Raw genomic sequence first — 24,177 nt, forward strand, 5'->3', positions numbered from 1 at the left:
GACCGTTTTCTTTCTCACAGTGTCAGCACTCAACAATATATGCAAAATAAACAAAATAAAACAAACTAGTTCAGTAGTTCTGCACAGTCATTTTAATGGTTCTTAATAATATTGGGAAGGCAACATAAATTGCTTAGAAAATACAGATATGTGCTTAAAAGATTTCCTTCCTCAAGATCTCACCTACAACCAGGAAAGTGTTCATGTTGCTCCTCTGTTATTTCTTTTCATGCTACTGTGCTGCCTTATGTTTTAGCTCCATTTAAACTGAAAAACACAAGAATGGTTTCTTTTTGTTAGTATTTTGCTTACCCTGAATACTATTCACCTGACTTCATGCACCAAGAGCCACAAAGGATTCTCTTTCAAAAACACAAGAAATGAACTAAACTGATTTATTTCATGGCACACTTGGATTTCTGTTTTACTTACATGCTAATTATTGCAAAAAATCAGCAGAATATACCATTTCTTGGAGAAAACTGCAAACATTTGTTATTGCAAGAAAAATTAATTTTTCCTTTTTAATAGTATTTTAATATTTGTACAGTTCTTTAGAATGAATTGAAAAGAAATTGTGTATTTATAAAAGAAGGCTTGAAATAGCAGGTAAATATGGTCTCCTTTAGATAACCAAAACACATTAAACTGAAACATGTTTGCATTTTTCTTTATTAAAAGTGTGGCACTTAATATTTCACAGCAGAAATAATAATCGGGCTTCACAATGAGAAGCAGTATTGTTTTCCAAACATCACATTTCTTCCCACTACAATTTGCAAGATTTTTCAGAAGAGAACAAGCCCTTTCCAATTTGCACAAAACTGAAGAAGCCTTCAGCATCATTTTTTACTTGGGGATTACAACACTACTGCAGTTTTATCAGCCCTGCAAGCTCACTGTTGTTTATTTTAAGTTAAATTACAGTTTCACTGTGTTGTCAAGTAAACATTGTGATAGTATGTCACTGGAAAGTCTTTAAATGTTTATGTTAAATGTGTCTGATCCAGCAAAGAAAAATCCTTCCATGTAGCATTATCCTTCCATATTTTTTTATTTTTTAATTTTTTTACAAATAGCTGATGTTGAACATATTGCATGACATTACCAAAAGTATTACAAACTATAAGAGTGTGAACTAAAAATCAGACTTCTCTGGGGCTGTAGTGAACAACAAAATAAAAAGAGCATTACATTGCAGCACCTTTAAACATGTAACAAAAACCAGTGCTCAGTGTACACCAAAAATGGGTTACTGAACTGTACTCTTATCAATGTTTGTTTGTGGAAAAATATATGTATATATGTACACACACAAAGGCACAGACACAGGAAAAAAAAAAGAAGTCAAGCATTTAGACATCTGAAAACTGAGTTTTGGTGTTTAAAAAAAAAAACATAAACCACCATATAATAATGTTCACCATTTTTATATCATTCACATGCATTATTCATTAAACAAAAGATGACAGGCTCTAGAAAAAAAAAAGAGTAAATTAAATATTTAATTACTTTATAATACAGTAAATGCAATCAATGCATGACATGAAGTTGCGTGTTAAATCAAGTATCATTATTCAGCATGAAAATAACAGTACCGGTTCATAGGTACTAAACTATCCTTTAAATGTTCACAATGTGATGCTGCAGCAAATTTATAATCAGATCCAGCTGATAAGAGTATTACTGAGTGACAGAATGTCCACAGAACACAAAAGAACACAGAAATGCTTTGGAGCAACAACCTCCAAAGTTATCTTAATTTCCATCCCACCTCCCATTTCATTCTATCTCCAGTCTTAAGATTAGTACATTGAAAATGGACATAATGGTTTTGGAAATATTATATTAAATGAAATAAAATCTAATAAGGAGTTATAATTACAGACTTCATCTAACAGAAAGCTAAGCTTTGGTTATATAAAGTGCAGTTCAATAATATGCCAATTAATCACAATATTGTACATACAGCTAATTTTTGCAGCTCAGTTTCCTTGCAAATTTTTAAAAATATTCATGGTTTATAGTTTGCTTATACAGTAGGCTCAGTTTTTTAAAAAATCCTGTTTAAATAAATTTCACTTCTAAGTACTTCAGTACTATCCGCCTTTGTGCACTATGCTTCTAAACTGCTTGGCAATGTGTAACCTCTTGGATGTTCAGTAACCTGCACAATCGCATTTGTATCCCATCACATTAAATCCCCAAGCTCTTGACAAAACAGTTCCCTGACCCCTTCAAATCTCTTACAATTTTTGTTGTATAAAGTTTTCAAGTTTTATTATGATGCAAGCAGTACATTCCATGACTCTCATCGCAACTTCTGAAGTAAACCTGTCATTGGGAATCTGCGGGAAAGGAAGTAAGTCAGGATACCTAGTTTTTAAGCTGTCTACTCCATAAGCTTCCAAGGTCTGTACATCATTTGTAAGCCCCTCAAGTTGTTGACTGTACTCCTCTATTTTTTGAGCAAGGGCTGCTGGTTTTACGTCTTTGTCTGATTTGCCCTTCACAGCGTAGTCAGCTGCAATCAAGGCTAGTTTAGTAGAAAGGTAGCACTTAAAGCAGACCCACTCATTGGCGTTTTTATGAAGGTCATTTCTTGCAGCTGAGAAGTTAGCTCGGGCCTGCCTAAGCCACCGACGTGCCTCTACGGGATTGCCAACAGACCGGAAGGTAGGTGGGACAAAAAAGCGTTGTGAGTAAGATGGCCCTGTGGAAGATGGACACTTTTCTTTATACTGTTGCCTTTCAGATTTGTGGCTTGTTGCTTCTTGATTCCATGAAGTATAAAATCTCTGAAATGAAAATTTATCTGACTGGAATCGAGAAGCTGAAGATGAAAATGGCCTTCTTGAGGCTCTGTCCATATTTTGATCCATAAAGGCCTGTTTTTCTAGCCTGTTAATCTCATTCTGTAGATGTTTGAAAACTTCATTAGCTATATCAAGATTCTCTGCATTTTTATCTGGATGCCATTTAAGATACAGCCTCCTAATAATCTTTTTTCTTTCAGATTCTGGAAGCTTCCAAGCCTGTTCAATCACAGATGTCACTTCTCTTAATATTTCTGGCAATGAGTTTGACTTTATCTTTTTTGGAGAGTGATGTTTTGAGGGCACTGGTTTGTGGCTCTCTCTACCAGTGAAGAGAGGTGGAATCATCCTCGGTCCATGTGCTGGAAATTCTGTAGGACTGGTTGGGGTGGAAGGTGTGCTATCCCTGCTTTGAGAGCTTTCCTCCGGTCTTGAAAATTTGTACAAGTCAAGAGAGCTCACTATTTTATATTCACTATACCCAATATCAATCTGGTAAATCTTCCCTAGAAAACTGTGACTTTCATCATCTTCTCTTTCTACTTCTTGTACAATGATTGCATAGGTATAGGTTGGTTGATATGATCCATATATATCACCACCTTCAGCATCGACAAGGTAACCAACATATTCACCAGGATAAAATACATTCATTGGATCCATAAGAAGCGTATAGTGAATTTCAGCTGGTATAGGGGTGCCAGGTGTTGGTAGTTCAAGTTTTGATGGCTCAGAAGAGTCATACTTCACTCCTAAACTGTCAAGCTTCTCACTGATCCGGTAAATATCATTACAACCCAGCATGGCAATTAAATACGAGGTATCAGAAATCAAGTTGTCAGTTGCAGATTTTAAGGTCATTGCTAATGCTAACAGGAAATTTATGTCTTTGCTGTCAGAATGCTGTATGTAAAGCAATATTACTGCATTTCCGTATCTCTTCAGGAAAGCAAACGTTTCACTTTTGCTGTGGGGAATAGGAGCAAAACCTTTAACTCTTAATGTTGTTTGCAACTTCTCAAAACAGGAAACTTTCAAGCCTTCTCGCAAAGCTTTGCAAAGTCTTATTGCTTTTTCTTCATTAGCTAAGAAAGCATTGTCGTTTTCATGCTTCATGATCCTAATGAGTCCTGTGATGAACTGTTCTGAAGACAACAGTAACTGTAACCTTCCCTGCAAAGAACATAAGGCTCCAAACTGACAAATTTTGGGGGACTCTTCATCCAACTGTTCTTCAAGAATACTGCTAAGTAAGCGAGGCCTCAACTTCTGAGGGAATAACATTATCAATTTAGTGTGAAAACCATGGTCTTTGCCTAAGTAACACTGGCTAAGATCGACAAGCATTTGCACGCCAATGTTACCCTGGATTCTGCTTTTGTAGTGGGGTGCATCATCAAAAACTAAGATACTAGACTTTACCAACCTACCGTCTTGACTGGGAAGGTAAAGGGCAAAATCCCTCATATTCTCAAGGTCATTCCTAACCTTAACAGAATCATTCTGAAGACTTTTGAACAGGCCAGAAACTACTCTTTTAACTGTGCGCATTTCATTAGGATCCAATTGCTTTCCTTCAGAGTTCTTGAATATGCGACCTAGAACTTCAACATACTGCTTTGTTGAAATAATATCTTCAGTACCCAAATGCTTAAATAACTGGTGGAAAGTGCCAAGTTCTAAAGGAAGCTTGTAAAGATAAGGTTTAAAGTCAGATTCATACTCAAGGTTTATTACCACTTCTTCAGGCTTAAGGAGCTTCCAACCTTCTTCCACCATTACAAAAGAAACTCCTCGAAGCTGAAAGCGGAATTCTCTTTTCTCAGTACTAAGAAATTCATAAATGCTTCTTAGGACCTTGGCCCTAGTTTTCACCATGTCCTCATCCAAAGTTGTTATATTGCATATGTTCCTGCAGTTATTGATAACTTTGTCCAGGGGAGGGTCCAAATTAACATTCAGCATAGTTAAAACTTGCTCAAGTTGTTCCTGCGCACCAAGACTACTTCCCTCTTGCTCTTTGATGCTTAAAGGTGTTGCTTTTTCAGGAAGAATGGGACACGAAGTCCACAGCAACTGCAACACGTCAGTCTGTTTGAATTTGGGATTCACCTGTGCCCCATTGAATCGTATAAGAGGAAGTGTCCCATTAACTTCTTGATACTGAGGATGGAATCTGACAAATTCTGCTGGAGCTCGTTCAGGGCACAAGAAAGGAATTAATGACAATTCTTTCAGAAAATTTCCTGAGAAAAGGTCAGTTCTTTCTTGAAAGATGTGATGAAGGAGGACATCAACAGTATTCTGTAGTGTTTCTTTAGACCAGTTTTCTGTATTTGCTCGCATGCTGATCTCCTTAGCAAACTGCAATAACTGTTGCTGTGAAATGACGAATTTCAATCCGATATGTCGTAGAAAAGTTACCCATGATGGAAGGAATGCAGCTGGATTTTTTGGTTTTGTAAGTTGCTCCAGTTTCTTAAAAAAGTCTTGAGGTATAAAGAATTTTTCAGGAAGCATAACTTCAAAGACTTTTACAGTCCTGTCGTAAAAATATTTTGCAGGTTTTAATCTATTGCTTGCATCATGAATGATCAAAATGCTTTCAAGCTTTTCAAACAGCTGTTCTTTCGTTTCTGAAGCTTCCTCAATGCTAGTTAGCCGATTCTTTAAGTAGATCAAGTGTTCTAATTTTGCATCGTAAGACAGACTTTCAATTTTTGGCAAAAGATGTTTCAAGTACACTTCAAGATCATCCACAGAGACACAGCCAAGCAGAGTATACAAATCTGTCAAATGAACCTTCTCTTCAAGAAAAGCTGATGAAGTCGACTGTGTCCATCTGTCTACTTCTACTGATGGGATGCTTTTTGTGAGGACATAACACGTCCCATATTTTGAAATGCTGATGTATCGGCCACTAATCGATTTATAGCATGGAAGAGACTTTAAAATTTTAATGTCCTCCTGAGATGTCAAATGACATAAATTGCAATTGAAGTACATTAAGAGAGCCTCAAAGTCACTTTCTGCTAACTTTTCAGTCCTAAAAGCTGACGTCTGTACCATGTGTTGTATGGCTTTCAGAATGCTTGAAGGATTATCTATATTTGCTGTACATCCTGACAACAAAGGCACTAAAGCACTGTCTTTGGAGCAAATTTTGTTCAATGCCAGCTGGATACAGCCTGTTTTCATTAAAGCATGGAAGACTTTATCACTCTGAGCATTTGGAAAAACAGCTATATGCATAATGCTGAGGGGCAGCAAAACATCGCACTCCGGCACAACAAGGTGATTAGCTGAGACAGTAAACCTTACACCTGGGAGTAAAGTCCAGTCCTTCAAAGTTTCAACAACATCATCGAATTTTGCTTGCGCATCTTCTTGTTCTTCCTTAACATTTATAGACTCACTAATAAAATGCCAGGCATTTTTAAGCCAAGATTCACTTGCGAAGTTTTCCTTCCATTTCATACAATTTCTAGTTTTATATTCTCTAGGCAGCACAGATGATAACAATTCAGAAAAACTTCTGATATCAAAGACTTTTGCTACTTCGCTGCTAAGTAAAATATTGTTGTATCTCAAATACAATGTGTTCATAAAGAGATCCTTGCGAGATGGAATCAGTTCATGGTATGTTGTTAAGAACTTGGGTCGTTTTGAATCAAAAATTTGCAAAACATTGTCAAGGGTAAGAAGGAGTGGCAAGCCCTCAATCTGGATTTCATTTTCTTCTGCATCTTTAAAACAGTAGTCAACCAGAAGTTTGAGACTATGGAAGAGTTTCAAATTTGTCTGCTGAAGACGACAGGGTAACTTTCCAATGTGGCAATTAGAGTCTGGAAAAGAAAATGTCATCAAAAATAATCGTACATCAGCAGGTGTCACGTAGGTGACAGGAATATCTGCATCTACCAAACAGTGGTAAAGATTTGCAGTTTCATCACAGTTATATACCAAATTAAATCCAATTTCTAAGAGTAAATGCTTGAGTCTGTAAACATTTTCAGCCACTGTCTTCCGTGTTGTAATGTTGTATTCTGTATTTTTGAGATGTTGCAACTCATCTTGTAATAAATTGTCAAAGAATGGTCTGCCTTTGTTCACAGTAGACATGTTAACCCATGTGATGATAACGGCAGAATGCAAATCAGAACCATCAATATTGGGAGCTCGCATAACAGGTAAAAGACGCTTCAAATCTTCATAAATGCAACTGTAAACTGCTTTCACTAAACAATACCAATCTGGCTGAATATCAAGTCTATTAACGGGAAAAAATGATAGAAATTTTTTTAAAGTGTCTTTCACAACATGAATAGGTGTGTTTTGCAGCACTGATACTGTAGGATCAGTGCCTGGAAAATACCGTTTCTTCAGCTGAAGCAGCAGTTCAACGTAGGCCGGTGCTATCAGCGCTGTCATTAGGCTACTATTCCAGTCACTTCTTACTCCAACACCATTATCATCACGCCATAGATTTCTTCTTGCAGAATCTAGAGCAAAGTGTCCATTGACATGAAAAGGTAATCCAGTTTCTAACGATAACGGTAGGAAACAGAATGCTCTGTGGGGTTTTTTGTAATTATGGGTAATGCAAGCTGCTACCCCTCCACGTGGAAAAAGAGTAATGTCCTCATTCTTGTGAGCTGAAACCACACTTTTGGAAACCTTTTCCATGGCAGAAAAGCCCGACCTGTTACAAATTAACCAAGTTGTAAGATTTCCTTCAGAGTCCTCAGTATCCATTGTGTAAGTAATCTGTTGCACAGGTATTTCACTTAGCTGCTTTTTTTTAGTTACACTGTCAATTACGGACGCGTGGAATTGCTTTCGTTTCAGTCGGTCTCCATCGGTGATTTTGCCTTGCACAGAATACAACACATTCAGGGCTCCTGTTGTCTTTTCTATCTCACAAATAGAAATTTTTTCCATATGGTTCAAAAACATCAAGAGTTCTGCTCCATCTGTACGCAGCTTATCTAAAAGATTTTGGACCATTCTATCTGAGCAGGGAACCGACGAAATTTCTGACACTTTTGCCATTTCTCCATTTCGAAGAGGAAACCTAAACATTGTGCAATTATCCAGTTTAAAGTGATCTCCTAAGTAGAGGTCTAGTACATCTGAGAACTGCGTTCTGAAATCTGCATCTAAGTCTCTAAACATGCGGCCAGGACTTGTTGATGTCGAACCTGGTGCATATCTAGCATGAGGATCAAAAATACAAAGTATATCATTGCCAGATATGAAAGAAGGGCAATCAGTAATGTGATAAACAGAATTGAAACCTATACCATATTGTCCAGTTTTACAGGGATTTCCTACTTTCGTACCTTTTCCAAGGTTCTGAATTCCTCTAATATCATCTTCTGTGAAAGGCTGATTGTTGTAAACACAGAGTGCTGGTCCTTGAAGTGGTGCCCATTTCTCATCAAATATTCTATCAGCTGGATGCTGCCTAGGATCAAACACAAAACAGATCTCCGTAGCTTTTGCATCATCTGCATTCTGAAGGAGCTCTTTCAGCATTTCTTTTTCTGAAGGGTAGGCATTAAGAATGCTTTTAATTCTACTTGTCAGTTTTTCTTTCTGGCCAAATTCTGTTCCAAGAGTAGTAAAGCAGATATTGGATGCATATCTTTCTAAAGCTTTATGGCGTTTTGGTATTGCTCCAAGCTTTACTGCAACTTCTCTTGGAATATCACCATGACAATATTTAACAGTTGTGTCTTTAACTTTAATCCATGGACAGTCATTGTAACACAAAGATTTTGCAGGCAGAAGTGCAAGACGAGTATCAGGTAACAGAATCCCACCATACTTTTTCTCACAAAATTCCTGCTTCTTCTCTCTAATGAGGCCCCATATTCCTTCACTAATTATTCTCCTGCAAAGCTGAAAGTTGTCTTCTGTTAGTTGTTTGGTCCCTCTTTCTTGATTTATTAGTTCCAAAACTACAGCAAAATCTTCAACTGTAAAAGCCTGTCTTACACCCACGCTTTCAAATAGCTCACGGAAACTATTTTTATATTTATTAGGCAACTGATAGAGATAGGGTGCTGCTTCAAAATTCAAATGAAAAGACACTTTTGTTGGATCAACATACACATTCTCAACCAGAATAAAACTACAGTTTGTCAGTTGTTCAATTATCATAGCTTTTGTTGACTCATTCTGTAACATTGCTTCGTGTAGATATTTGTAACAAGCATTAGTGATATTTTCCTGATATAACGTGATTCCATCAAACGACTTTGCAACTTCTTCTAACTGATTTATGACCAAATCAACAGCTGGTTTCTTCAGTAAACCCAAAAATTCTTTGACAGCTAATGACAAAGCACCACAACCTTTAAAGGAGTGGGAGTTTTCATTAAGGATTGGTTCTATAAGGCAAACTATATCTTGATGATCAGCAGTGAAAAGCTCAGTTGCTGAAAACATGGCTTCGGGCTGAAAATCACTGCCTTTCCAATGCAGTGAGAAGCCTGCTGGTTTGCTAAGGAAAGGAAGGAAAGGGATGGTTTGACATTTTGAGGCGAATTCTTTAGCTCTAGGGTCCCTAGATTTTAGTTTTTCATCAATAAGACTCAATATAATACTGCTTCTGAGACAAGCTGCAGTATGATCAATCTTGTTAATCTCGGCTACTGACTCAGCACGTTCTATCAGATCTTCCCATAAAATATCATCTTTAGCCATTCCCAACTGAACAAGTTTAACCAAAATAACTGGATTAAGATAATCCTGAGTGGTGCCATAAGGAAATCTTCCATCTTCAGCATCGTATAACTTTGCAACTCTTCCTTCAGGATGGATCAGTCTTGACGGTGTAACTAACGGATGTCCATCCAATGAACAGGGAATGCATGGAGTAACACGAAGAATTCCTGAGAACTCCTCAACTTTTTCATTGAGAACATAACGCATCAAAGGATCACGCAGTTCTGCGTCAATCTCCTGAACATTGGGGAAAAATACTTCAGAAAAGAACTGTTTCTCAGAGAAAGTATTCTCCAATAATATGTATTTGCATCCTGCTTCTTCAAATCCTGTCTTTACCCAGGATGGGAGATCTACAGCACACAGATTTTTGGAACCAGTTTTTTTAAGGTACTTCAGAAAGATCTTAAAGGCTGATGGTCCAACATCTGGTCGTTTCAGAATGGAGTCATCTAAAAACCTTACATTCTTCATGGAAACCCAAGAGGAACCATCAGAAAACACTTTGATCCCTTCTTTGCTTTTCATATGAGCTATGTCTTCATAAAACCCTTGACAAATAATAGAAAAATCATCATGAACTGAATCAGGATCTGGCCACACTGCACAGTAACTGTAGTCAACTAGCTCACCATTGATCGCCATGTCACGTAGAACACAAAGTGCTTCTATGTAAGCTTTTACAATAACATGCCTCATGAATACTGTATTCCATCTTCCTTTAGTATCTGTTTTCCAGATCTCTTTCCGATTTGAAGTAACTGCAAAGCAGCCATTTATATGAAGAGGTAAGCCTGTTTTTATTCGTAGAGGTAAATAGCAGAATATTTCACCTATGTTGTTGCAATTAGGTTTCACAATCCACTTTTGATCCTGGGTTTCAGACAGCAACACTGCTACTCCACCACAGGGAACAAGACCTAGTCTTCGTCCACTTTCATGCAATGAAAATTTTAAAGCATCTCCAGTGTCCATGCAAGAACATATAAGCCATGTTGTTGAATCTACTGTCTTCTGCGGTAATTCATCAGCTGATCTTTTTATCTGTCCTGATTTAGCCATTTCAAATAGAGAAGCGGGATCATCTTCTGTACCTCTGAAAAGTGGAGACTGTAAATCCGCGATCCGCCTAAATACATGGTGAAATTCTTCTACTACTATCTGTAAGATACACGAGGACTTTGGTGTTTCAGTTGGAGGCTTTTTATTACTGCTGCTGCAGACCTTCATGAGTTTAGCTGCTTCCTTTAAAACACATACATTTGGAGCAGTCAAGGCTTTGGAGGAACACAGATTTTTTTTTATAGTGACAACATCTTGTGCCATCCCAGGATCATCTGCCTCAATTTTCAAGTATTTCAAAACCATTGAATTTACACTCTGAGCAAATATTATCAGTCTGTGACCACAAAGGCTAAATTCATCCACAAGAGAGTATATGTCTGCTGTATTGTAACACGTGCTGCTGACTTCACTTACTTTAGCTTCCTGCTGAGTTCTAAAGGACAGCCTGAAAAGCGTTCCTTTGTAGCTGTACGGAGATTCTACAGTCAGTGGCAGCTGGCAACCAAAAACCCCTATAAAAGGCTTAAATTGATTGGGAAATTTTCGGAGCCTCTTCTGTTGTTTACTCCAGTTGATTTTGATCCCAGGATTAGATTTATCTCTAATATGTTTACTGATATGGTTAACATTTGGATCAAACATAATCATGAACTCCCGGCTCAAAATAATGGGAACATCAGTGATATGATAGACAGAATTGAATCCCAGTCCAAATTTTCCTACTTTGTCAACTTCACTCCTTTTTAAAGACTCTCCTAATCGAGTTATATTTAGGAAATCAGAGTCAGAAAATTCAGAATTATTGAATGACCACAAAGCTGGACCATGACATGCTGCCATTCCTGGATCCAGAAGATTCTCTCTTATGTCCATATTTCTTCTCATGTCAATCAAGAAATTGCATTCCGTTGCATTAGCGTCATCAGCATTTTGAAGCAGCTCTTTAAAGATATCTGAAATGGAAGGGTATTCTTCCAATATGTTTTTAATTCTTACAGTCAGAGGCTCCCTTTGCCCAGATTGCTCAAATCCCATATTTTCTGGATTAATCAATCTTGTGCTAAGGCATGGGACATTTAACCACTCAGCGGTTTTCATCGGTATGTCTTCATGCACCAAAATTATTGGTTCAACAGAATCTTCAATCAAATCGTTTAAGTCATCAACTTTGATATCACAATAACAGCACTCATGAATTGGCCTCATTGCAAGTTTATAAGGAAGTTTCCCACTGTAGAGCGGCATCGGCGTATGCAGACTCGCAGGAATCTGATTGCTGTACAGCCACCTGATGATGCTCAACATAATGTGAAGGTTTTGTTTACTCTCTTGTTCTGAGAGAGACTGCTCACTTTTTAGATATATTTTCTGAATGACCATAGAAACGTGGTCTGGTGTTAACTGCTCAATTGAACCACAACATTTAAACAACTGGTGAAACTTTGCCATAGTTTTTGGTACATAATGTAGATAAGGCTGCAGATCAAGGTCAGGTACTGACTTTATTACTGCTTGTGAGAGGGAACAGAACGTTTTGCCTGTCCAAACCCACGGAAATTTCAGGGCTTTGAAAGCTTCTTTGCCTTCTTCTAGATGATCATGCATAAATCCATAAATCTCAAGCAAGATATGCTGAAATTGGTAATAGTCCTCATCACTGAAGGTTTTAGAACCATGCCAATCGACCACCACCTTGAAATGTTTTAAGACTGCTTTTATGCTGGGCTTGGTGGGGATGCCAAGGGCTTTAGCTGTATCCAACAGCACATTTTCCACAAGAGGAACTGATGAACCAACTAAAATTGCATGAGATATTTCACACATTTCTGGTGGTGAACACAGATTACAAGTATCTCCTTTCCAAACTAGGGATCCTGGATAATTTGGAGGTCTTTCCTTACATGCAGGAATCCATTTGATTTTTTTCAGCACAGTTTTTGTTTCAGATGAGTGAAGCAGAGTATGGTTTTTGTTCAAAATCATCAAGAGAGTTCTGGCTTTTCTTAACAGTAAATCATGATTGGTGTTGGAGTTAGCATGCAAACTTTCAATTTTATTTGCCACTCTTATAATATCACTTTCCTCAAGATTAGCCTCATTTTTTAAGCCTGTTTGTCTCAGAGAATGAAGAATATCTGAAGATGTAAAAATAACAGGGGGGAAGCAAACTTCCTCCTCAGCATAAAACAAATCCTGCAGAAGTTCTACCTCAGGATCAAAGAGTTCATTTGCTGACATTATCTTTTCCTGTGAAATCTTAATAAACTTTAGTGATGTCAGCCAATCTATCACATCTGTATTCTCATTTTTCAGAAAAGTCAGATTTTCAAGAACCCACTGCATTATCTGTGTTGTTTCATCATATGAATAAAAATCACTTCTTATGTCTTCTATAACAAACTTCAAGCAATCTGTGCTCTTTAGCTGTTCTATTTTCAGCAGGTTAGCTAAGCGAATAGTAGCCTCATCACTGCTGTCAATTATTGGCACAGAAAATCTTACACCAGGAGGAATTTTGGCAGTGTGGTGTAATACCTTACTACCTTTTAGCCCAGTAAAAACAGGGACACTTTCATCAGATGATTTTTCAATTTTTTTAAATATTGGTAATTCCTGAATAATTCTTTTCTCTTTTTCACTTGCATCAGTTAAACTAGCTAAGAATGCCCTAAGAGCATCTTTATGTGTTGACGGGAACGATGCAACCTGACTGCATAGCTTCTGTAAAGACATTTTTTCCATTATTTGTAAAACAGCACTTGGCAATGGTGGATGTACATATTTTTTTATAAGTGGATGTTGGATAGAAATATCCAGTTTCTTAAGTACAACTCCACCAACTTTCTGAATAATATCAGCTAAATATTCCGGGAGCTGAGTCTCAGATTCGTCTTCCAGAATGATAGGTGATGGATTCCTAAATCTAACCAGTTCCACTGATGTTTGGTTTTCCTCCAGCAGCATCTTGGGGATAAGTGGCATATCATCAAACACACTCAAGTCATCAGAAAAATGTATATATAGGTTCTTCCAGACCATCTTAAGCCAGGACACTGAAGGGTGATTTTTGTCTTCCAAACCTGGATACCACTGTACCACCATGTCTCTGCCGGGCCATGTGCTATTCATAACTTCTTTAATCAGGCGGGCAAATCTTTCTGGATTCAGAAGCTGCAGCTGAGTGCAAGGCCTTCCTGAAATTATAGCAAAAGGGCAAGCCATGAAAATCACAGAGCAGAGTTACATAACAAAGTGCTTTTGCTTGTGGGCCAAGGGGAGGAATTTAACTTGTACCCTGCCTTTTCTTTTTGTGGAAAAAAAAGTTTGTTAAATAGAAATGCAGATACCAACTCCCCTTGCTTTTAGGAGTTAATGACATGTGAATACATTCCATATTAGTATAAAAATAAAAACAATTTGAAAATCGTCAATATGTTATCGCATTTGTTAGTTTGACACGAGTTCTCAGGCATACATAGCAACTACTGATTTACAATCAAAGAAGCAGCTTCAAACGTTTTTTTGTTTGTTTGATTCTTTGCGCTACTTATTTGCCTAGCAGTAAACAAGAATCTAGTCCATTATTTGTTTGTCTATAATTGCAAAACTAACAAGCAACAAAACTTGGTTGTACAAGGCATGCTGAAACTAAGTTTAGAAGTATATGCTTTTATTCTTATTATAAAAATCTTCATTGAAAGAACGAACATTAACTCTCATGTCTTAATTATCATGATTAGCTTATGGTTTGACTCCATGATCTTAAGGGTCTCTTCCAACCAAAATCATTCTATGATTTAGACAGCTTATACTTAAAAACTACAAGATGTCTGGGGGTATGAAAATAGCATAGAATATAAAAATACCACTACCTGCCAACATCAAAAACAATGAGACAAATGGAAGCAAGACATCTATTTGGATTTCAGATCTTTCTTCCATCTAGATAGCAACAGTCCAATTAAAGGTGTTATCTACTGTCCCTGCTCTGCTAGAAATTGGTAGTAAGGCATCCTTCAGAAAAAAAAAGTTTCAGTTTATGCCTATGGACCTACACATTGTTAGTTCTACTGAACAGAAAACACAGGGAAACACAGCAGCCTTGTGGAAGAGAGAAACATTTGCAGCAGCGGGCCAGCAAGAGCAGAATCTACTGATAAGCTAAGCCTAAGTCCCATTACAGAACTTCAGAAATACTGTTTGAAAATCTATACATGTGATCTGAAAATACTGGAAATCTTCCTACGGCATGGGAATTTATTAAAAATATATTTTAAAACTATGAAAATAATGATAATTTCTGTGTAACATAGGTACAAGGCTTTTTTCATCAATATGCATTTTCCCCTCAACTGTGTTGAGAACTCTTTTCCTAATTATATTTGGTAGCTCTCTTTTGGCAGATCTATTTGGCCAGTTTTGTTTACAAGAAAGCTGGGGTAGAGAGAATAGCTAATCATCAAATTCACACAAATATCAAGCTTCAATCCAAACCAGTACATCTTCAGTTAATAACCATACCTGAAAATCCCCAGAGAAGCTGTTGGGCTAGAATATAATCAAATCTATTTTTAGTAATAGTCTTGTGAGTTACACATTAATACACTAGATATAGAAACAGTTATTAACTAGAAAAATACAGTAGGCATTTTAGGAGAGAAAAAATGAGATCTGGTTGTCTTTACACAACACAATAGAAAAAAATTGCATCCCATCTTCTCAAAGAAATAATACAAAAAATTGTTTATTTCTGCAACTGTATCAGGAATCTCTCTGATACAATTTCTACAGCTATATAAGAAAAGTTCTTGACAGGCAAGGTTTCAAAACCTGCCCCAAACCCCTCTAATATTTATTATTTATAATAACATACAATTCTGATGGTACTGCTGTTCTACTTTATGATTATGCAAAACCTTAGAATGGAGAACAATTTAGGAGGAGGTAGAATGAAAAGTAGGCCACTACAATCTTGCAATGGATTATCTAAAAGTCCTTAGGCACTTCTAGAAGATATAGAAGAATTATACTTGTCATATTCATTTACTAAAAAAATGTTCTTCGAATCAATGAGCAACAAGAACAAGTACCTAGAAAAATGTTCAAAGAAACTGCCAGAGGAATAATAGAGTCAGAAGCAAGACCTTAAATGTGACCAAAAATCTTCCCAGGAACTAAAATACTAGATAGACTTTTTTGCAAGCCAGAGACCAAGCCCAGAAATGAAAGAATGTCCTACAACTCAGCAAGGGATTGCTCTATGAATATACAGGGTTTTTTCATTTCAGTCACCTCTTTTTTTCTGTTTAAGATGTATTCAAGCAAATAGTCTATGAAACCTGTATTCTGTTTTGGTTGGTTTGCTCTGAATTTAAGCATGCGTTTGGACAGCTTTGTGATGTTCACGTGGAGAAAATTCCCTGGACAAACATCTTCGAAGTCAGTTTAAGGTATCATCACAAGGAAATGACATTTTTCAAAGCTAGCATTCCTGGCTTAAAAACAATTTTTCATCCATTTAATCTCACTATGGCTGTCTCGATTCCTGTATATTTCTGTTCTTTTAAAGTCTCAGCAACTACTACTAGAGTGAACAGTAGTTCTTTATTGTTCTATCCTAGATTAAGAATATTCATTGCTTGGATACACAATTTAAAGTAGTCATTACTTTCAATAGTTTCTTGTCTGTAGTAAAGCAAAACAAAATAAATTAAAAACTGTACTGGGGGAAATTAACCATGAAAAAGTAAACTAAGCATATTCTACTGCACCAATAAACACAATGCCCATCATATAATATGGCAATAAGGCTTTGACAATTCTACTTTTTAGAATGAAGCTTTTCTTTATAGCAGTTTCAGACTTGCTGTTCTTCATGCTGAATGAAAGTTCCAGCACTGATTGCGTATCTTCTATACAATGAATATTATTTAAATATCTACACTGTTTACACTGTGCAATATGTCACTCCCAATTCTTAAAATCTTTTCATAGAATTTTTACCATAACTTAAAAATTTATCACTGAATAGCCTCAGAATTACCCTATTTTTCTATTATTTTTTATAATGACATAATGATCAAACAACGGAGAAGGAGGGGGTTTACAACTTAACAGAAAGAATAATAAACAGAACATATAAAAGATTGAAGGGGAAGGAAGGGGCCACAATGTAGAATGAAGAAATAGAGACTGTAACTGAATGAAGACCATGATAAAGGGTATCAAGAAAACCAAATCATCACAATGATTTAGAGTATTATATGTCTGGTTCTAACGTTCTAAAAAAAGAATTCTGATACATCAAGCAACTTAAAAACAAGAGGCAAGGATCTTTTTCTCAAAAGTACATTTTCTAGACATTGAAGAGTAAAATTGCCCACCATATACTATTTTAAAATAAGCTGAAGAGTGACTTGTTTGCAAATTGTGTTTACATGAAAAGACTTCAAATTGACCAATCGAATGCATAATGAAATGCAACAGTGGAAGGGTGAACACAAACTCCAAGTAGAAAAAAGGCAAAAATATTGTCTTAATAAGCATCGTATCTACAGATGCAGCAAACTTCACCAATCATTTTGGTCATGATTGGAAGTATTCCAGTAGGCCCACATTGACACAAACATAAGCTATGAAATAAGACTCAGGGAACACTGGATGAAACTATATGGTCTACAGCATGCTTGAGGCTAGATGCCTGAGCTAGTTTCATCTGATTTTGTAAAAATGCATTGATTTGAACACTTGTGATACTGAGATAAAAGATGATTAATAATACTAAAACTATGACATAACTGCTGCATGTGCCGATACTACGAAGGCAAAATAGAATTCAGACTGTCTTAAGTGGAGGAATATTATTCGCACAAAATTACTGAACCTTCAATACATGTTTACTAAGTGAATATCTATTATTTTATGGTACATTTTCATCCTTCTTCCCTTGCCTTTGCACTTTTGCTCATTTATAATTTTCATTTGTGTCATTTCCAATTCAAACAACAGTCTATCATATGTTAAATATTTTTTTAGATTACCAACTTATTTATGTGAACTCCATTTCAAAAAAACATTACTTTGAACTTGAGTTTAGAATTCATCTGTTCAGCCATTAGCAATCTGTTTCACTGTACGAGAACACAAAAGACATATTACCTCGGCTTTTGGCAGCTTCTTTCAAAGCAGCTAGGACCTCAGGCTTCAGGTCATCAGAAAGTAACCTTCCCTCCAGGCCAGGAAAGAGTGATCTAAGCACATCGTAAAAAAAAAAGAAAACAAAAAACCCCAGAACATGCTTTAGCAAAGCATCTAATTTATTTATGTTGCTGCATAGAAATTACCAGCACAGTAATCATCATGGTAAGACAGTCACATGCAAAGCAATTGCTTACATATGCAGAATTGGGCTTTCGGTGGGCAGTTTGCTTATAAACAAGAAAATCATACATTTAGAAGCGGAGAGCAGTAAGAAACTAGTTTTTCCAACTACTTTTCAAAGAAGCTCTAAGCAAGTTTTCTTTTGATAGAAAAACTGGGATTAGAAAATTATTTTCATCTATTTGTATTCTAACCAAAAAAAGAGGTAAAATAGTGCCTACTATTCTATGTTTCATAAAGATTCTATTTAAAAGCATACAAAAAATAAAACACGTAGTTACAGGACTTCATGCACATCTATGTATCCCAAAAGATCTGCAGAGAGTGGTTAAGATTATTGTAGCCAAGAGTCAGTCTCATCCTGCCCATCCCTCCCCTTTCTGTTAGCACTTTAAACAGTTTTTTAGGGCTTTGGTCTTCCTGAAATCAAAAATAACTATCCAGTTAAATTCTGAGAGCAGGCACGTCAGTTATACATAAATCAACATGGAATCTTTCCTATTCTTCCTCAAGTGTTAACAGAAAGAAATTTGTAAGACCATATTTCAGCTTTTTAAGCAGACTCCAAATTTGAATACACAAAGAGTCAAACTCTTAAGCTGAAAGGGTTTAAAACATTTAGCATATTTATAAAATTAGAATTAAAAATAATTACTGTAGGGAAGAATAGAGGAAAATAAAGCATTACTATTTCAAATTTCTGTATTATCACAGTTATCAAGTAGATTTATGCCTTGTATAGCATGCTTTTGTATCAGTTTGACATGACTAACCAAACTAAGTCCATTAGTGGTATAATTAAATTCCCCAAAAAGTGTCTTATGACTAGTCTGAAGCAGGGCTGTGATCTGTTAGTCCTTGTGGGAATGTTTTCGATATTAGTGTACTGGCTTAACAAAGTGGAAAAAAATAGCAAAAGATGAATCATCTCACAACAGACACCAGAGAAATTTTTAAAGAACACACTAGAATCACAGGCTCTGAGTAGTGTCAATCCCCTGATAAATTAACTGCATCATTGTCTAGAACAAGAAAGATGGTGGGTTTAGAATATAATAGAAAAAGATTAGTAGCAGACCTGAAAAAAAAAAAAAAATAAACTCCTCTCAAGCAACATGGGAGACCAGTTACCTGCATCCAACTGCTTTTTGTGAAGATATGCTGTCTATAAATAAATTCAAACCACAATTTACATAAGGACCTTATACGGAGCACTTCTTACCTTAATAATATCTATATTGGCACCAACCTGCCCCTACTTCCCTTATAACCAGTCCATAGGGCAGTAAAAGCAGCAAAACACATGCCAAGTGTCACATTCTCTCAAGCTGAGCATCTGAAAACTAGTGGAACTTTGAGGGAAAGGAGAGGAGGGGTGGTTGTGACCATACATACAGGTAACACTTCATCACTAAGAACAGCTACAGGTAGGACATCCAGTGTGTCTGAGTGACTTCAGGAAGTACCTCATCAGAGACTGCTTGGAGGAGGGTCCAGATTTAAGAGATCTTCTATACATGCATAACCCCGTACAGACATAAAAAGCAGTTGTCATGCTTTCTCCCCAGTGACCCCAAGGTCACTTATTCCAGCTACCCTGCTCTTTCCTGTTCCCTGCCCAGTGTCCGTGCAAGCTTTTTTGGCAAAAGAAATGCGAACTTTATGGGAATATTGATGCAGCTGTGAAATAAGCAAGGAAAATAAATTATTGGAGAGAGACTGGAAAGAACAAAGAGAAAGCAGATGCAGAAGACAAGCCAACTTCTTTCCAGGGTAGTACCTACTTACTTCCTAAAAGCAGCAAGTGTTTAGTATTAATATTAAAGCCTTCACTGAAACTGTGTTATATAAAAAAGCCCAAGTAATCTCAAGCTTTAAGTTTAATAAAAGCACTTATCTTTATCTAATTTAATGTACTTCCTAGTATGCAAGTTTCTAACCTTCTCCTATTTATAATTCTCAGAAGAAATCCAATTTGAAATACATCTTGAGGTATTCCCCTAAAGCCTGGATCCCATGATTCTTTATAAAGTTATAATGGCAAGTAGCTGTCAAACTTTTCAAATGAGACATATGCACACAAACATGTACATACACACAGAAAACCAAGTTTTATCTGTGCATTATTTCATCATATTACAGGTTGCTGCATATCATCTTGTTTGCCAATAAGCAAATAACAATCTGAAGTTCTGGTTTAGCATTTAAACTAAAAAAAGCAGTATTTAAAATATTAAGTATACCTGGGATATTCTTCTGAGGTTATGTAAACTACATCCTGTTCTGATACAGATGAGGAAAAAGGAATAAAATTTCCATTCTGTAATGGCAAAAGCTCCAATCCAATCAGTTCACTGTAGACTCCATCAGAAAGCATGAATTCTAAAAGATGAAGCTTTTCTTCAGCAGGTCCACTGTGTCCAGATTTCCTTAGTACTTGCCGTACCACAGCAGGAGTCACTTTTTTCACAGCTTTAGCAGTAGAAATAGTAAGATGCACTGCACTAGCAATATTTGCTGGTACCTTGGCAATCTGCTTCCCTGAATTCTGGAGGTAGCTGAGAACAGACTGCGTGTACTCCAAACTCTCATCCATTTCAGAAAAGTGCACCTGTTCCACCTTTATCCACTGATTACTCATTGAGTAAATAACTGTATGCTGGAGCAGCTCTTTAAATAGAGGTACTACAATTGGTTTCCAAGGTACCCTGATTTTGCTCTCATCAGGCCATAACCTATAAATTCTTTCAGCTGACAATGGAAAATCTGAATTCTTTTCAGTCTCCATGCGTTTGATCGCTTCCGAAATAAGTGTGGTATATGCCTTTGGCACTATATTCACCACAAGAAGATCATTCCACAAAGCTGCTGGATCTCTCCATTGATCCAACTCTCGCCATTTGATACTCCTCCTATTGTCTGTGAGACCAAAGAAACCACTAACATGAACTGGGAGTCCAGTTTTGCTTTCTTCACCTGGAGGCAAAGGCAGAAAACAAAATGCTCTTCCTGAAAAATCTGCTATGGCTCCTTCTTCTGCCCCATTAGCTGACAAAGACATGGCTATTCCAATAGTAGGAACAAATTTCAAGTCATCAGCTAAACAATCCAGTTCAGTACACATGCCTCGACCACCTACACAATTACATACTAACCAAGATGTTTTCTGTGCATCCTTAACACTCTCATCTTCTACAACTATATTTACATGGTACGTCACACAGGTTATGCTATTGCTTGGAACTCTCTTACAATACTGATTTATTGCAGTTCCTAAGATTTTGATAGAATTGGGTCTTTCATGTTTCAAGGCCTTGTTCTCACTAGCAGTTACTCTGAAAATCAGTCTCTCAGTTCCATCAGCTTCCCTAACATGCAACGAAACATCCTGAACACTCTTCAAGAAGAGCAACACTGTGTCTGCATCTGCTCTGAAGGATTCAAACAGCTCCAAAACCTTCTGTTTGTCGTAAACATTGCTGCTCAGTTGGGAAGGCTGCAGACGAAGTGGGAAACGAAAAAAGGTACCAGGAAAGTTTCCATTCTTAAAGGTTTCTTTAGTGCTGCCAAATACACCAATGAATGGTGCAAATTGGTCTGTAAGTTCACTGATTTCCTTGCTGTCTTCCTTTAGATTCCAACACTGGCCTGATTCATGAGGTCCAAAAAGGGTTTGATGGGGATCAAGCATTCCAATCTGGTCACCACTGAAAATACTTGGGACATCTGTATACATAAAAACCAACAACCATTAATAACCCTATGACAATATACTTTTCAAATACAGTCTTACAGAACAAACTGTAAAAGGGCAAGAAAAACAAATGTTACACAATTGTGATGAACCTAGTATAATTCTGATAACACATAGTTCAGTGCTTATTGACAGGAAGAAACAAGCACATCCCTATTCTGCAATTAAATATATAAATAGTCATTCACCTACTTGAATTTTAGCAAACAGTGAGCAACAAGAAGTGTATTTTTTTTCAACTCTATGCTTTTTATATTTACAATATTTTCGGGAAAAAAACACAATTTAATTTACTAAAGATGTATTCTATTACATTCATACTTTGCAGATGTTGAAGGCTTGCAAACAGTAATCGTGTACATTTAAAAGCATAAATTCCAAAAATTATCAAATCACTGAACATATTAATGAAGCTTTAAATTATGCTCTACTATATAAAATATTGTGAAAAAATACATCTTGTGTCTTAAACTCACTTCACAAGTTAAAAATGTTATTTTGGCAAAAATTTGACGCTTACCCTGTACTATTATAATTACTACATAGACTCCAAGCAGTTTACGCTATATGGTTCTTCTGCATAGCAGTAAAGCATTTTGACAGAATAATAGGTTTCAAGACTTAATACTAGCAGCTTGTGAAGAAGTATGGACTGTCTAAAATGTAAATGTACATACAGCTCTATTATGGAATATCTTTTCTAGCATGAAATACAATACCTGCTAATTACATAAAGAACCTGCATAAAATCTGAGTCTAGTCTAAACTTTCATGTCTGCTTGCATACCTACCCTGTATTATGGGCCTCTGTAAAATGAACAACTGTGCATAACTGAAATAATAGTGTAAAGGAATGTTCATTTCAATATAACAAACTAAGTACATAAGGATGTTACTAGAAGAAACAAATCTCCTCCAAAAACCTTCAAAATCCAAAGGACACCTTACAGAGTTTTAGAAAAATAAGAACATTTCTTAAGGAAACTTAGCCAAGGATCTAGTTTAAAAATGCACTATTGAGAAAATATTAAGTTCTTGATGAATATCTAAAACAATTAACCAATTTAAAGCTTCAACATTTTCGTTTTAAAATATCTACTGAGAGTACCTGTTATATGATAAACTGAATTAAAGCCAATTCCAAATCTTCCAACTTTCAGGGGATCATCTTTCTTCCTGCTTCTTGCTATTTCCTGTATACCATGCCAGTCCTCAGGGGTGAAAACTGCATCATTGTATGCATAAAATGCTGGCCCTATAATAAATAGGCAAGCATTAAAAAGATGACAGAAGAAAACTATTTACTGTTAAAAATTTCTAGGAAATGAACTGAGAAATTATGTCTTTAAACTATGCATGTGCAAATTCAATGGGGAAGCTATGTCCCAAGCTGACATCAAATTATGCTTAGTGATGAAAGTGAGGTACAGGGTAGCAGCAAAAACAGAAGCAAGTTGGATTTACCTCTGTATATGGTACTTAAGAGGTTTATATTCTGATGTAGTATCTAGTTCTGGTGTCCACATTTTAAAAGAATTATTCTGAAAAACTGAACAGAAAGCAGAAAACAACAGAACTTCTGAAAGAATACATGTCCTGTGGCACAAGGCTTAAACTCAATCTGTTCAGTCTATCAAAAGGATGTTGAAAGATGTACTCATCACAGTCTATTAATACCTCCACTGGAAGGGAATACATGGCAAGATATGACAATAACCTGTGTCTAGAAAGTAAGACAGACAGATTCAAATTAAAAGACATAATGAGGCTGATTAACAACTGAAAAAAAACAAAGCTAGAGAAAAAGAACTATTGGGTCATTCATCATTGAAATCTTCATATCACAACTGAATGCCTTTTGGGATTATTATGCAAATTAATTTGTTTGATAAATACATAATGGACACTTATCACACAAAGCTGTATTAGATGATGTAAAAACCTTTGCATGGAGAAAAGTTTGGTATAAGGGTGAGAGAATGAAAGATGGGGAAGCAAACAGAACTGCCTGGAAAGTGCTGAAATGTAGAGAGGTAGGGTCATTTTTACATTAAGAACTGGAGATAGCTCTCAAAAGGTAGAGGTTAATATGTAAAAAATCTGAAAATGGTTGTCTAATGCCCCAAGAATTCTTTTATCCTAGGTCTTACTTATTAAATCTTGTTTACTTGCTCTACTAAAAATCCTTTCTTGTATTTTGGGATATAGAGTGAACTATAGGACACACAGTCACCCTGGGAGAATTGACTTAGTCTTCACGTTCTGTTTTACTCCTTCTCAACCAATATTAACTGGAAGTAGCTGGAAAAACGCTACTAACAACCTGCAAGAGGACAGCATAAGGCCTTCAATATGAAACAGTGGCTTTGGAAAAGAATTATCAACATTAGAACACACACAAAATACACACCTAGTAAGGTAGAAGTAGCA

At 36.4% G+C, this 24,177-nt stretch overlaps 1 protein-coding gene across 3 annotated transcripts in view; it reads right to left on the reverse strand.

Annotated features, from left to right (window-relative positions):
- Positions 1-1,035: 1,035 nt before the first annotated feature.
- The window catches only part of SACS (sacsin molecular chaperone), a 63,506-nt gene continuing 40,364 nt past the window's right edge, over positions 1,036-24,177 (reverse strand). For all 3 annotated transcript variants that reach the window (XM_065050025.1, XM_065050030.1, XM_065050014.1), the window contains 4 exons: positions 22,856-23,002; positions 20,237-21,719; positions 17,772-17,863; positions 1,036-13,807 (listed from right to left, as the gene is read on the reverse strand). In XM_065050025.1, the coding sequence (XP_064906097.1) occupies positions 2,247-13,807; positions 17,772-17,863; positions 20,237-21,719; positions 22,856-23,002 (13,283 nt within the window). In that variant the 3' untranslated portion in view covers positions 1,036-2,246. The remainder of the gene's footprint in view (positions 13,808-17,771; positions 17,864-20,236; positions 21,720-22,855; positions 23,003-24,177) is intronic.

The sequence above is a fragment of the Columba livia genome, chromosome 1, assembly GCF_036013475.1.
Source record: "Columba livia isolate bColLiv1 breed racing homer chromosome 1, bColLiv1.pat.W.v2, whole genome shotgun sequence".
In the NCBI taxonomy this organism is placed as follows: domain Eukaryota; kingdom Metazoa; phylum Chordata; class Aves; order Columbiformes; family Columbidae; genus Columba; species Columba livia.